This window comes from Arvicanthis niloticus, chromosome 3 (assembly GCF_011762505.2).
Source record: "Arvicanthis niloticus isolate mArvNil1 chromosome 3, mArvNil1.pat.X, whole genome shotgun sequence".
NCBI classification, from domain to species: domain Eukaryota; kingdom Metazoa; phylum Chordata; class Mammalia; order Rodentia; family Muridae; genus Arvicanthis; species Arvicanthis niloticus.
This window is the reverse complement of record NC_047660.1, coordinates 54,532,527-54,546,148: the sequence shown is the minus strand read 5'-3', so window position 1 is coordinate 54,546,148 and position 13,622 is coordinate 54,532,527. Positions and strand designations below refer to the sequence as shown.

Below are 13,622 nucleotides of genomic sequence, written 5' to 3'. Positions count from 1 at the left end.
CCAGCAAGGGGGAGGCGGGGGGAGTGTTAGGGGTGGAGGCATTATCTTTTTCAGACTGCAGTTACCTGGTAGCTCCAGGAGAGGGCTGGTCTGTACCAAGCCCTGGCATGGGCTGTAGTGGGTGTCACACTTAATTCACTCTGCTTGCTGAGTGACTCAAGGAATGAGGGCACTGATCCTGGGCCTGGAGGAGCCCAGGAAGTCATCCATGGATACAGAGAGGAGAGGGTACCCCAGGGAGATGCTTGGCCATCTAGTGCATGTGCCCAAGCTAAGGAAACTCTCAGCCTGAGATTTGGGCTTAAGTTGAAATAAGAGTTTGGGGCCAAACTATGCAGACTTGTGAGGTAGGGACAGGCATGTCCTGGCCTCTGCCCTGTCTGAGCTGTGCTTTCAGACTCCCCTATGCATGCATACCATGAAGGGAAATGGTTCAGTCTTTTAAGGAGGGGTGGACAGAGTCCTATCTCTGCCTGGGGGAAAGGGAAGGCTGGGACCTGGTTTTCCCTCTGCTCACCACTGAAAACCAAATCAGGGAGAACAAAGCAGCCGTTTTGTTTCTGCTTCTCCAGATACAGCTTTTAGAGCCGGCTCCTTTAAGAGGCTCAGGATGGGCAGGCTGCAGCAGGAAATGGAGAAAGCAAAAGCAAGCTACAGAACCTTAAGCTTGGCTGTGGTCCTGGGGCAGAGCCTTACTGGATGTGCCCCCTACCCACCACCCACCCCTTGGCGGCAGGGATTCTGCTCAGGGTTTAGAGCTGTAATCTCTCAGCTCCCTTGCCCCTTTGGAAAGTCTGAAAGGCTGAGCTGGGGCCTGGGCACTTGCCTGGAATGTGATCCCTATAACTGCAAAACCAAAACCAAAACCAAACTAAAAACTGCACAAGGGAGGGTGCACAGAACAGACCCTGTGTCCACTTTGGCCAACTGGGCACAAACATCACTCCCATGAATTATCTGGATTCAAAGAAATCCCGGAGAGACTTTGCTCAGTTATACATTTTATTCTCTAATAGGTACAATACTAAAATAAACACAAATTAAAAAAAAGTTTTATTAAAACAAAACTGTACAAAAAAGCAGTATACTACATTTTAATTACAGAACAGTCTACTGTCCAAAAGGCACTAATCCAGAATAGGAGATACAATGAAACAGGACTCATTGAACTATTTAATCAATACAGTAGAGCGCTTGTTCCTTTGACCATTTACATCGAGAAACAAGGGCTTCTTGCTACAGTCATCACACATTGTTAGAATCTGAGTCCTACTGGGAAGGTGCAGTATCACTCCCTAGAGCAGGCTCCACCAGGGGCCAGGAGGGGGCTGGGAGGGCGTGGGCAGCAGTGGGTACCCAAGCTTGTCTTGGCCTCTGGTGGGTTGGTTCTGGCCATGATTGGCAGCCATTCTAACCCCTCTCCTGTTTAGCACCGGCAAAGTGGGTTCTGAGATGCTCCAGGTAAAGAATTGGACCGATAGGGGAGGCATCTGGTAACCCTGTCTGAAAAGGCGGCAGCTACCTGGGAGACATGGCCCAGTGGTAGCCAGGGGACTGGGAGCTATACCAGGCAGAGCCACCTGGGCAAAAGTCTCCCCTTGCTCCCTGGGTCTGTGAGTATCCAACGATCTTGTCTGGGAAATTGGTTTCTAAAAAGGGAGTTTGCTTCCCAGAGACAAGTCAGAATGCCATACCATGCCTGGCCTCAGGGGTGCAAGCCTGCGCCCCTGCCTGTTAGGTGGCCATACAGCTAGCTCCCTGAGCCCCAGCGTTATAAGCACGGACTCTGGCCTAAGGAAGGAGGATACTGCAGCTTTCCAAACAGTGTTATACACAGAGAAGACAACGACAGGCATCTGATGTTAACAAAAGTAAGTAACAAAGAAATGGGATTAAAGCAAATCTCTTCTCACAGCGCCCTATACTACACCCTCCTTCTGCTTAGCAGAAAATTGTACGTACACAAAAATACAAATACACAATTTTGTAGAACAGTCTGATTTTTAATATATTTATATATATTTATATTTATACGAGTGGCAGGTTAGTTCATTCTATAGAGCTTTTTGCACTTTTGGCTCATATGCAACAAGGCTTATAAGTTCAGCTTTAGCTTTCATTCAGATTTTATAGCTTTTGAACAAATTTTTCACATTTAAAGCAGCATCCAATTTGCACTAGGAGTCTGTGGTGATTATGGGGAGAGATGGGGTCAAGAGGTTATGGGAGTGGGCGGTATACATTCCAGTGTGTGTGGCATGTAAGGAGGATTCTATGTGGACAGAGCTTGCCATGATGACCCCTTGAGGTAGACTGAACACCTTACAGCAGACTCAGACACAGGTGTGATTCACCCTCAGGGACACATGGCACACAAGATGGGGACAGAGACCAGAGGAGACACCAAAGGGAAACACAGAGACTAAGACACAACAGCCAAGGCCAGGAGGGCGCCCTGCCCCCTCCCCGACTCATCTGGCAGGATCCTACACAGCCATTAGGCTGAATACCTGCAGGCAACCTCAAGACATCTGGTCCCCGGTGTCTGGTCAAAACATGGAAGCCTGCTTTCCACTTCCCTGCTGGCCATGCCAGCTTGTTCCCAGACCCATGAGCTACACATGCCGCACCTCAACAGGCGTGCATTCGGCTTGTGCTAGAATGTTCAAGTCCAGTCAGGGCCCAGCATCCTGGCCCCCCTCATGCTCTGACTCAAAGCTGTCGTCCCTCAATTTGCATCCAGTTGACATTCCTCAATTACACCAGTCAGACAGGTGCTTGGTAGGCAGACCATGGCCGCTGCATCTAGAGGGCAACAGATTCCTCAGGGGCAGCATGGTTTCGCATGCTCCACAGCCTCCCTTTTGCCACCACTTGGTCACTCACCCTCTGCTTTCCTCTCTCTAGGTGAGGCAGGGTCATCTGCACCTATTACACGCAAATGCCCAGGGTTTGCATTACTCCACTGTCTGAACAAAAATCCGGGATTAATGAAAATAAGGTGCCGGTGTAATGGATTGTTTCTTTCTACTTGTTACTGCTTACCAACTGAGCACAGCAGTCAATGGCCTGTCCTACGCTCCATGTAAATAAAGGCCCACATCTAGCTCACACTTTCATTATTCCCCCAAAGAAACAGTTTCTCATTTTAAAGAAAGCGCATTGGATCTTACTACAACTCTACTGCAGATGGCCTTCGGCTACTCAGTGTCTGGGCTGTGGATGCAGTCAGGGCTCCAGTGCGCACAGGTTCATCAGTCATGATCCCTGCCTGCTGGCCCTCTTAGAGCTGGCAATGGCCCCAAGTGCTGACAGGTGGAACCCTGCTCAGAGGCTCTGTCCTGGTCTTCACTCAGTATCCACTGAGCTCTAGCTAAGGAGACTCCTTAAGACTCCCTCTGCTCCAAGACCACAGTCACATCAACAGAAGAAACACAGGAAACAGTGACAAAGCCAACCCTCTCCCCTTGCTTGCCCTTGTGACCATTCTGCCTGCAGAATGGCAGGGACACTGGATTGGGGAGTGGGGATGTGCATAACACCTGCCCTGAGGCAGGGTGCATGGTGGAAGGACAGGGCACTGGCCAACTCTCAGGCAGGTCCCAGAGGTCTGTAACTTGCTTAGGCACTTAAACATAAATGAGAAGTTTGTTTTAGAAGGTACTGCAGACCCAACCTAACCATGGCCATGGAGGGGAGGCTGAGCCCATGGGGAGATTGGAGAAGGCTGTAGGCTCTTCCAGAGGAGACAAATGCCACAGTCTTGGCACCTTCCAGCCAGTCAAGTTATGTGGTGGCTCAGGGGCCAGTTTGGCATCTGTGGTCCCTGATCTGCACTGAATGAGGTGCAGACTGCCTTGACACACTATTTAGGGTCACTGTGAGGAACCACTAAGAAAGAAGAGAGCTTTCAGAGTGGTACTGTGGTAGAACCAAAGAGCACAAAGGAGAAAGCTTGCCAGAATGGCCAGTGCTTGGAAAGAAAGAGCTCTACCCACCCTGAGAACTTTGGTTTTGTTTGTCTGGTGCCCATTTTCAGAGATGAGTGATGAGATCCCCACTGCTTTCAAAACAGTCAATGTGGGCATCAAGGCAAGTGATAAAGGGATGCTTTCTGAAAGCAGCCACAAGTGCTCGCCTCTACTAAGCACACATCACACACACACACACACACACACACACACACACACACACACACACACCCCTCCCGCCTGCAGATGGGTGGCTGCTGTCTACATTCAGACAGCTCTAATGCCATTTGGTTTTCTAGTCTAATGGCCTCGGCGAGCCGTGGAGTGCAGATGGCCTCACAGGTTTGGGCTGGGCTCTTAATTCCAGGAAAGCAAAATGGGAGGGGTTTCTAGGCTAAGGATGCTACAAACAAGAATGGAGAGATTCAACCTGGAAGTGCTGGGAAGAGAAGTCCTTTCGGGAACAACAAACCTTCACACCAGTCCCTGGACCAGTCTCTGTCTTGAGCCCTGGGAGGTGACAGGCACTGATTTCATCCATGGCACCTTTGGCCACCAACAGAGATGCAAAATCTTTATTATACCAAAATAAAAGGCACCCACACTCTTTTTTTTTTGTTGTTGTTGTTGTTCAAACCAAGGTGTTTGGGGCAAAATGAAGACAGTGTTAAGACCCGGTTGGCCATTTAGTGTCACGCGGCATCAGCAGTCCTAGAAGCCAGCCTGCCAAGTCCTTGCTTCTCAGGTACATTTCATTTTCTTGGACTTAAAGGCTACCCATGATGTGACAGATCAGAAGAGGACAGTCAGGCAACTCTCAGAGAACCTAATTTTGTAAGAAAAGGATCTAGGAAAGAAGATGTTGGGGGGGGGGGGGGTAAAGGAGTGCAGCAGGTCATCTGGAAGATGTCCTTGGTTTGGTGTCACTGAACAGGAGTCATTAACCTCCACAGTAACTCTGAGGCAGCTTGCTCCTCCATTCTTGGACTCTGGATATTAAGAAGTTTTATTCTAGGACTTAATTTAAATGTTTTCAAGAAACTGCTACTTATGAGCCAGTCAGTGTTGATAAGGAGCTGAGGAAGCCATGGCAGAGTCACGCTAATACCAGAGCACCAGAACCTTGGGCTCCACAATGCTTCTACTTCCTGTCTATGGTAGAGGGACAGCAGGGTTTGTACGAGGGTTCAGCACAAACCCTTAGAACTCAAGCAGGATGCCTTAAAGTCCCAAGAGCTAAGCACTGCAAGAGCAGAGAAGAGCAGGCTTTAGGGAAGCCACTGCAGAGCGATGGGGAGGGCTGGGGGCCAGCACTCCACAGTGACGCACTGCCTGAGGACTCAGCTGCAGAGATGACAATGAAAGTGGCTGTGGCACTGGGATGACCCTGTGTGCCTGAGAACAGCAAGCCAGTTGGCAGTGACTCAGCAGAGTAAGACTACACATTCCCAAATACCAGTATCTAGATTCTTATAACAATCACTTCTGGTGTTTTTCCAGGAAGGAAGGAAGGAAGGAAGGAAGGAAGGAAGGAAGGAAGGAAGGAAGGAAGGAAGGAAGGGAGGGTGGGTAGGAAGGAAGGTAGGGAAGTTATTCTGAGGCAAGTACCACCTACACTGTCCTTGACTGCTGAGCTGGTTTTGTGTTTTGAGGTGGGGGTATCTGTGATATACAGGAATATTTACCCCGGGCAGGGTGTTTTTAATCAGCGTGGCCTCCTTGAGCACCCAGGCAGATGAGGTTAGGAACTTCTAGCTGCGTGCCAATTCCGTTCCCTTGAATGCTCACAGGTAATCATAACAGTTCGCTGCTGTGTGGTACATGTCACACAAGTCACAAAATTAGCTCAACCAGTGACTTTTCAGAATGGAACCTGAGCCTCTAATGGACACAACAGTTGCTCAGCATCTGGGAAAGTAAGAAGCGCTGTAAGTCTGGCATCCACATCAAGGCTGACAAGTCCCAAGGAACACCTCTGACCTGCGGGCATGGGGAGGGGCTACAAGGTAATTTAGAGAGGCAGCAGTAATGGCCATCTTCCCAGAACCAAGACACCTGCTGTCCATTTCACTGTAGGTATTCTGGAGGAATCAAACTGGAGCATCTCCAGGGACAGAAGCTCTCCCTCACCTCTCAGTGTATCTGTGTGCTGAGGGAAGAGGGCTCTCTAGGCCTCTCTAGGTTTACACTCAACCTCAGCCTTTCTATACTCCAGAGCTTTGAGCATCGTCTTGGTTAGTGTTCTGGGTGAGACAAGACACCTTCTATAGAAAGGGTGAAGACATGCACGCACGCATACTCAGCTACTAACTAATCCCAGTGTCCAGCCTGAAAAAGACGGGGCTCTTAAACTCAAGTAAGCCTCACCTGAGTCTTGAGCCTCACGGGCAGAAGAGCTCACAAAAGGCCACTTAGCACTGGTGGCTGCTGGCATTCCGGTGGACCCTTCTGACGCTCTAACTGAATCAAGGCTCCTGCAAAGGATGACTAGAAAAAAAAGAAAAGTCCAAACTAAGCATGAGCTGGAGAAGGGCTAGTGAGTCGTGCAGTTCCTCGTCAGGAGGACACTACAGGCTGTGAGGATTATATGATGGCCACCTGAAGGCACAGCTACATAAAGAAAAACAAACTGGGGGGACAGAGAACATGGCTTCAGAAGACCCAGGAACCCACACTGACAGAATAGCTCTAGGAGGCTTGCGATGGCTGAACAAACCAGATGTGAGCAAGTTGGGGTGTGCACACTGGAGCCCAAGTCCACACATTCCTGTGAGGTCGATGTGTGTGTGTTCTTGTCATGTTGTCTGTTCTAGGTCATATGGTCCCATAAGGAAAACACTACTCAACTGTAGACTTCCGTGCTGCAAATACTTTCTGATGGTTGTGGCAGTGGAAATAAGTTTCCAAGGAAAAGCTTGAAAATCTCAGGAAGCCCAGTTAAGCAGCAAGTGTCCCCAGGAAAGGTATTCTAGCTGCCAGGGAAAGGATGGGGACTGGGAGGTTCTGCCAGAGGCTGGCTCAGTCTGAGATACTGACTAGTCTTGGGCCAAAGTAGAGTAAGTTGGAACTGGACACAAGAGGTTTAAGAGAATTTGGAAGTCAGATGCAAGCAATAAGCAAAGCCTTCCATTCTGGACCTGATTCCCAATGCTCTCTCACTTGGGTGAGAGATGAATCCCGTATCATTATTCTGGTTTACTGAGCTGTTGTTCCACATGTTCTTAGGAGCATCAGTGCTCAAAGGGAACGAGCATGGGTGCTGCTATTCTCAATCACATAAAGGACAGAAATCCTCTTAATTATGACCATGCCAATCTACACCCTGCTAAAACAGCTAATTACATGTCAGGAGGACACTCAGTCATTTGGAACAATTGCCATTATACTTTTATATATTCATTCTACGCCATTCCCCCTCAATTACCATGGTTACAATTTGAAAAAAGATTCTGCCAAACCTTCATTTGATCACAGCACACCATCGTGAATTTGTGAGTTAATTATGGCTGTATGGAGCCAGTCTTATTTAAAGAGAGAAACGATGGACATGCAGTCAGAGGAGCTGGCCTCCTGGGCATTCTAAGTGGGGCATCAAGCTCCCCAACAACAGTGCTTGGAGCTGTACAGCCTGAAGATTGGCCACAGAAAGGGCTTGTCAGCCAAGGATGGCAGCAAAGTTCCCCTGCTACCCAGCAAGGCTAGTGGGAAGGCCCATCAGTGGAGGAAGGCCATTTGTATCTCACTGGAGTTGGACCACCTAGATTCAGTTCTGCCTGGATGTCAAGACTGATAAAGCAGCTTGGGGACACATACATTGGGAATCCCAAGGCAACCAGTAGGTTGGAAAGCTGAACCTTCCTTCAGTCTTCCGTCAGTCTTGTCCTCTCTTGGTTAAGAAAGAAAACTAGTGTTATACCGGTTTGGAAGGCTCAGGTTGCTGACTTTTCTTTTTGTCTCCATTACCTCCCCTGCACACCCCCCCCCCCCAACACGGTGTAATGAAGTATCTACAGAAACCTCTCAATTTGCAAACATCCAGCTTCTACCAGTCCACAGATATGCATAAAGCTTCCTTTTAAGTATGTTAGTCCTATAAGCAGCCATAAGAAGTAGTGTCGCCCCTTAAGTTTAGAAACAAATGGCACTGAGAAAAGTCTTTTAGAATGTACTCTATAAGAGAGTTTGCAACCAGAACACTGGCTTTATGATGTGATGGGCTTCAAAGCCTTCCTTCCCTACGGCCTTCGTATGTCAGTTCCCTAGCGCAACAAGGAAATCACCCTGCCATCTTTAAAATGGACGAGTGTAATGAAAGATGCTATGCAGGACAGAGCATCTGTTCTGACCGCATGCTACCATGAAAGTCTTAAAAAGCACTGGCCATGTATGGTTGCCTCCCTGCAAAGCCTTGTACTGTGGTAGGGTGCCCACTGTTACAATGTAACAAATGATAAGGAGGCAAAGCCTTGCACTGTTGTCAGGTGCCCACTGTTACAGTGTAATCAACAATGAGGAGACAAAAGGAAAGGGTTTTCACAGCCACAGTGCAGCTTGTTAAATCCAGCATGGCTGACAACTGGTGGCCCAATCCTGAGTAAACACATTTGCAATGCACCGAGCACACACAAAGGAGTGCTGGACATGTGCAGTTCCTACCCCTGCCCCAGTACACTCCCACCCAGCCCCACTCACACACACACACACAGCAGAACCGGTCGATGTGCCCAATCTTCATTCAGGAAATCTTAAAAAAAATAAATTCGGCTCAGTAATGCTGTACGTGGAATCGGCTAGTCTCAGTATAGCCTCAATAAACACAGTAGTAAAACATAGCTAATAATCATAGCAAGAGAATGACATCACAGAGATGAAGAGACAGATGCTCATGCAGGAGGCAGAGAACCACCAAGCAGGAGACCACCAGCACACAAGAAGTTATTGCCTAAGAACTTGGTGAGGCTCAGAGAGGAAAATCCAGGCTGTTCTCTGAGCACAAGAGAAGAAAGCTCTGGGCTAGTGCAGAGCTGTTTAGATGTGAGTGCTGTTTCTAACCACAACCTTCTTGAATCCAGGGAGAGAAAGGACTTGAAGGAACACTTTTAGGCCAGGATAGAGAAGTCATTGTGGGAAGGGATTATTTTCACTGTGTAGACAAAGGTAACAGGCTTGGCAGATGGAACCTCGGCTGCCTGTCACAGGAAGGAGGGTCTGTGCGCACAGAGGACTAACACCGCCCACTAAGCCTGTGCTCAGAGGAGAGAAAACGTCCAGCAATGGTCAGCTCAAAAATGCAGTGCTGAGACACAGAATGGAAGGAAGAGAAGCCATGTGGAGCTGCGCAGAGCGCTGGGAGCATCCTGATGGAACAGCAGCTACCGGAGCTGGTGCCTGACGACTGGTCTCTAAGGAGTTTAAAGCAAGAGTTCCTAAAGCCAGAGAGAAGGGAGAAGACTATATCAGCTTTCTATGTGCCATCCCCATGAGGTAAAAACATTCCCAGATGTCTGCTCCCAAAATAATGTGTGTGGTGAGTGACAAACCTCCCAGGAACCAGAGCTCTGGAGTGGAGAACAGTAGTTCAAGCAAGCTCCCAATGCACTCATCTTTCTAAGGTCACCTACTGAGCTGGAGTGACACAGGCTGTCTGCTTCCCCATCCCTGGTTCTCTCCTCCTGTAACCTGACTTATTGGGTGTTCAACACAAACATGCTTGCTATGAACTCAAGTGTCTCCTGGGTCTGAGGGCCCTGCATAGTTACACAGGAGAGCACTGTACTGCCCTTCCTGGCTGCAACTGTCTCAGATAAGCAAGAATATCTTAAGATGGTCCTTTGTTAACAGGTTACCATGCTAGCCAGGCAGTGGTGGTACACGCCTTTAATCCCAGTACTTGGGAGGCAGAGGCAGGCAGATTTCTGAGTTCAAGGCCAGCCTGGTCTACAGAGTGAGTTCCAGGACAGCCAGGGCTACACAGAGAAACCCTGTCTTGAAGAAACAAACAAACAAACAAACAAACAAACAACCAGGTTGCCATGCAAGGTACCAGAAGGTGAGAAATCGCCTTCCTACCCAGCAGCAGCAATTCTTAACTAACCCTCACCACACAGTCTATGACGCCTGCTCCCTTCTCTCCTTCCAGTAGTCACTGGTGGAGAAGGTATATCCTAAAAGAGCTCTGGGACCACAAGAAGTACAGAAGGGGATGAGAGTAGAGACAGGGCAAGCAAGGAGAACAAAGAATAAGTCTGACTGTGGATGTTCTGTGGCCATTCCAAGAGTTCAGGGACCAAAACTCAAAAGTAGAATCAAACCTGGTGACCTTGGGCAAACTGACTGATGGTAGATTTTGAAACTCCATCCCAAAGAAGCAGACTCCTACTGTAGGTGAGACAGCGCAAGCTCCGTGTAAGGCTGTGAGTCTGTGGGCTCTCAGCACAGAGCCAGCCTCCATGGTAATGGTGCTCTTGAGTACCACCGCACTGGCACACAAGGCTGGCACTGCCTGTACCAGCCAGGGCTTGGTATCTTCTGCTGCACTGCTCTCTAAAAGGCCCTAGGATGACAGAACACTTCGCTCTTCTGCTGCAGTCAGAGTTCCCTTAGAGACTGGAGCTGCCTTAACAGCTGGAGCCTGTTCCTTTAAGAAGGCAAGTGAGAACAAACAACACGAGCAGCGGCACCATAAAGAAGCTGTCAATCATCATAATCTCATGGTAAATCATGGATGTGTGTGGCTGGTCGGAAAAATACGGCCCCCTGCCCCCCCCCCCCGTTCTTTCTGATTCAACTGAGAATATGCAGACAAAACTCTACCAAAATGGATAGACATAATAAGAATATTCCTTCCAAGTAAACAAAAGGAAAGAAAGAAGGCAATGCAACCTCCTAAGTGAAACAAACAAACAAAAATCAAATAAACCATGCAAGATTCTATAGGTGTGGGGGGTTCGTTCCTGAGAATAAGAAATGCTATTCTTAAATTTGTGGGTTCAAGTAATACAGTAAGAGAAGATGGCTCCATTTTACTTCAGTTCTCAGAGCTGGGAAAAATGCAGGCATTTCCCCCCCCGAAGTCTACTGATAGGAGCAGGGCCAAGCCCTACCTAGCGCTCTTCAAAGTTGCAGACATAGGTGGGGTAGCATCCTCAGCTCCTCAATAACGACTTGACTCCTCACATTCCTGTAACCAAGACTTATACCTAAGGGATAATCCAGACAAAGTGTGCCCCAGTAAAACCAGCTAAACACTGTGGATACAGAGGCTCGGGCCAGCACACAGGGGAAAGTGAGGAGGGTCAGCGTGGACTCTCATAACAGTTATGAAGTTGAACACACTTGGTGAGGAAGAAGGGGGTGAGGAGATGGCACCTACTTTCTATTTTAGAGATTGGTTCAGGCAATGGACAAACAGATGGAAGCCTGCTCAAAGACCCACTCCACACTGCCCTCTAAGCAAGGCTTCTTCAGACACAACAGAGTGGAGATGGGAGGAGGCAGAAAACGATCAGCCTCTCTCAGCACACACTGCACCAATTCACTGAAGGCTGTTTCTTCTCACCCACAGTGACAGTGTGCTATTTAATCAGGGCTCCAGGAGATCATTTTCACACAAGGCCAGCAGATGTAATTTTCTTTGATGCATGAATAGTTCATCACTTTGCTACTAGATGACAAGGTGACCACAGGGTGACTTTATAACGCAAGTTCACTGTTTGGTATTTTGAGTTCTCAAAATGAAAAAAAGATTTATCAAATATAAATATCTTTAAAAAGTAACAAAAGTGCTACATATGTGATCAAGGAAAAAATTCCATTAGTTACTGCCGCTTAAAGTAGATTAAACTACAAATATTACCACATCCATTATCAATATGGCTTCCAATTATTAAATAAATTGCCTGTAGCAATATAGCTTTTACACCTCCACAAGGACAGGTAACGGGAACACAGCAGACACCCTGCTGTCCCACACGCTCATGATATAGGTGGTAATGTCCCCTGCGTTCCCTGCCCCTAGCTAGGCAAGGATCTCCACCTGTGACAGTCAAGTTGCCACAGTCCCCTGCAGAGTCCTAGCAACTCTGGGTGGGCTTCAGGTGACGGGTACAAAGCCTGCTTTTTCACTCACTCTGGACCTCAGCACTATCCTTTTTGGTAGCAGGGAGGGGGCCCCAACAGGAGGCAAAGCAACTTCCAAGGTAACTCCTGCACTTTCCCAGGCAGGTGCCGGTACGAGCTGTGGAATGTATAGCGGCTCTGAGGACTGGGCTCAGCATCCATCCGACATTCAGCTCATGCTTTGCCCTATGGCTCTCAAGCTGGGCTTTGCTTTTCAGAACTTGGTTTTTGTCCTTTTTGTTTTAGAATCGTGGTCCCAAAGGCAGAAGGCAGTATATTATCTACTAGGTCACGCAACTTGTAAGAGAGAAGGATGTCTGTGTCGGGCATGTTAGCATTAACCAAGATCTGAGCTTGGGATTCCAATGACATTCTTAACACAGCACCCAGAGAAGTAAAGCCTGGCCACACTGTGACTGGGAGGCACGGCTTATTGCAGCTGAATCAGTGAGTCTCACGCCGAGGCGGGGCTTTAGTGTCCCTTGTGCTCCACTCCACGGATGCTTCCCAGATGGTGTCTGTCGGCCCTGTGCCACTACCTCAGCTTGCGTCCAATCAGTCTTAGGGCAGGGACGGGGTACAGCCTAGTGTTACATGAATCTAAAGGTACCCAAGATTTTACACAGAGCCTAATATTTGAGAACTGAGGGTTATCTAAATACCTGGAAGCACTTTCTTGGAATGCTAAGACGGAGCAGCTAGATTTTTTTTTTAGCCTCAGGGGCTGGGAGAGGGAAGTTTGTTTGTTTGCTTCTTACTTACTGGAATTTTAATACTGAGAGAGTATATGCAAAGGCTGAGGGCACCATGCCATCTTCACAGAACAAGACCCTAATGGCTACCTGACATACAAGAAACTGTAAGTTATACTGTAAGAACACATGTTAAGGACCGAGGAAAGTCTGCTAAGGTGCTACGTCTAAACTAAGTTAACTGTTTAACTCCCTGATCAGTCATCATCCAGGGCCTCTGTCTTGATTTCATTGGCTCCCTGCCGGGCCAATGCCAAGATAGTGTGGTTGACGGCGGCCATCTCCACAGCTAACGAGATGGGATCTTGGTGGTCACTATGGCTGGTGCTGTCATCCTAGACATGTGGAGATAAGAAAGGAGTGTTATTTGTCGGCTGGCAACAATCTCAAGCTCACAGAAAGGCATGCGGGGGTGTCGTGCGGGGGACAGAGCATCTGTGGAGAAAATGGCTGAGTGTATCTCATGGTGGAGGTGAACTGTATTTAAGTAGACACTGAATGGACGCAGGTCCAGAGACTTTCCATGTTTTTGTGACTCAACAAATAAAAAGAACTTAAATGATTTGTTTTGTTCCTTTTTCTCACAGTATTTATTCTATCAAAAATTGCTAGTGCTGATCAAACCTGAAGTGATTAAAATAAACTAATAATCTGGATTTTTCTGTTTGCCACAGATACAACAGTAATCACTGAACCCAACCTAGTGCACTCCTAAATCCACAAAGCTACAGGGATCCAGGGTGTGTCCCTGCTGGGAACAGTAGAGGAAATGCAGAAGCAG

The 13,622-nt window shown here is 48.1% G+C and overlaps 1 protein-coding gene across 14 annotated transcripts in view; it reads right to left on the bottom strand.

The window, feature by feature from the left end:
* Positions 1–981: 981 nt before the first annotated feature.
* Hmbox1 (homeobox containing 1) overlaps positions 982–13,622 on the bottom strand; it is a 133,452-nt gene continuing 120,811 nt past the window's right edge. For 9 of the 14 annotated variants that reach the window (XM_076930848.1, XM_076930845.1, XM_034497359.2 and 6 more), the window contains one exon: positions 982–13,176. In XM_076930848.1, the coding sequence (XP_076786963.1) occupies positions 13,039–13,176 (138 nt within the window). In that variant the 3' untranslated portion in view covers positions 982–13,038. The remainder of the gene's footprint in view (positions 13,177–13,622) is intronic. The other 5 variants (XM_034497358.2, XM_076930852.1, XM_034497356.2 and 2 more) reach the window with 3 other exon arrangements.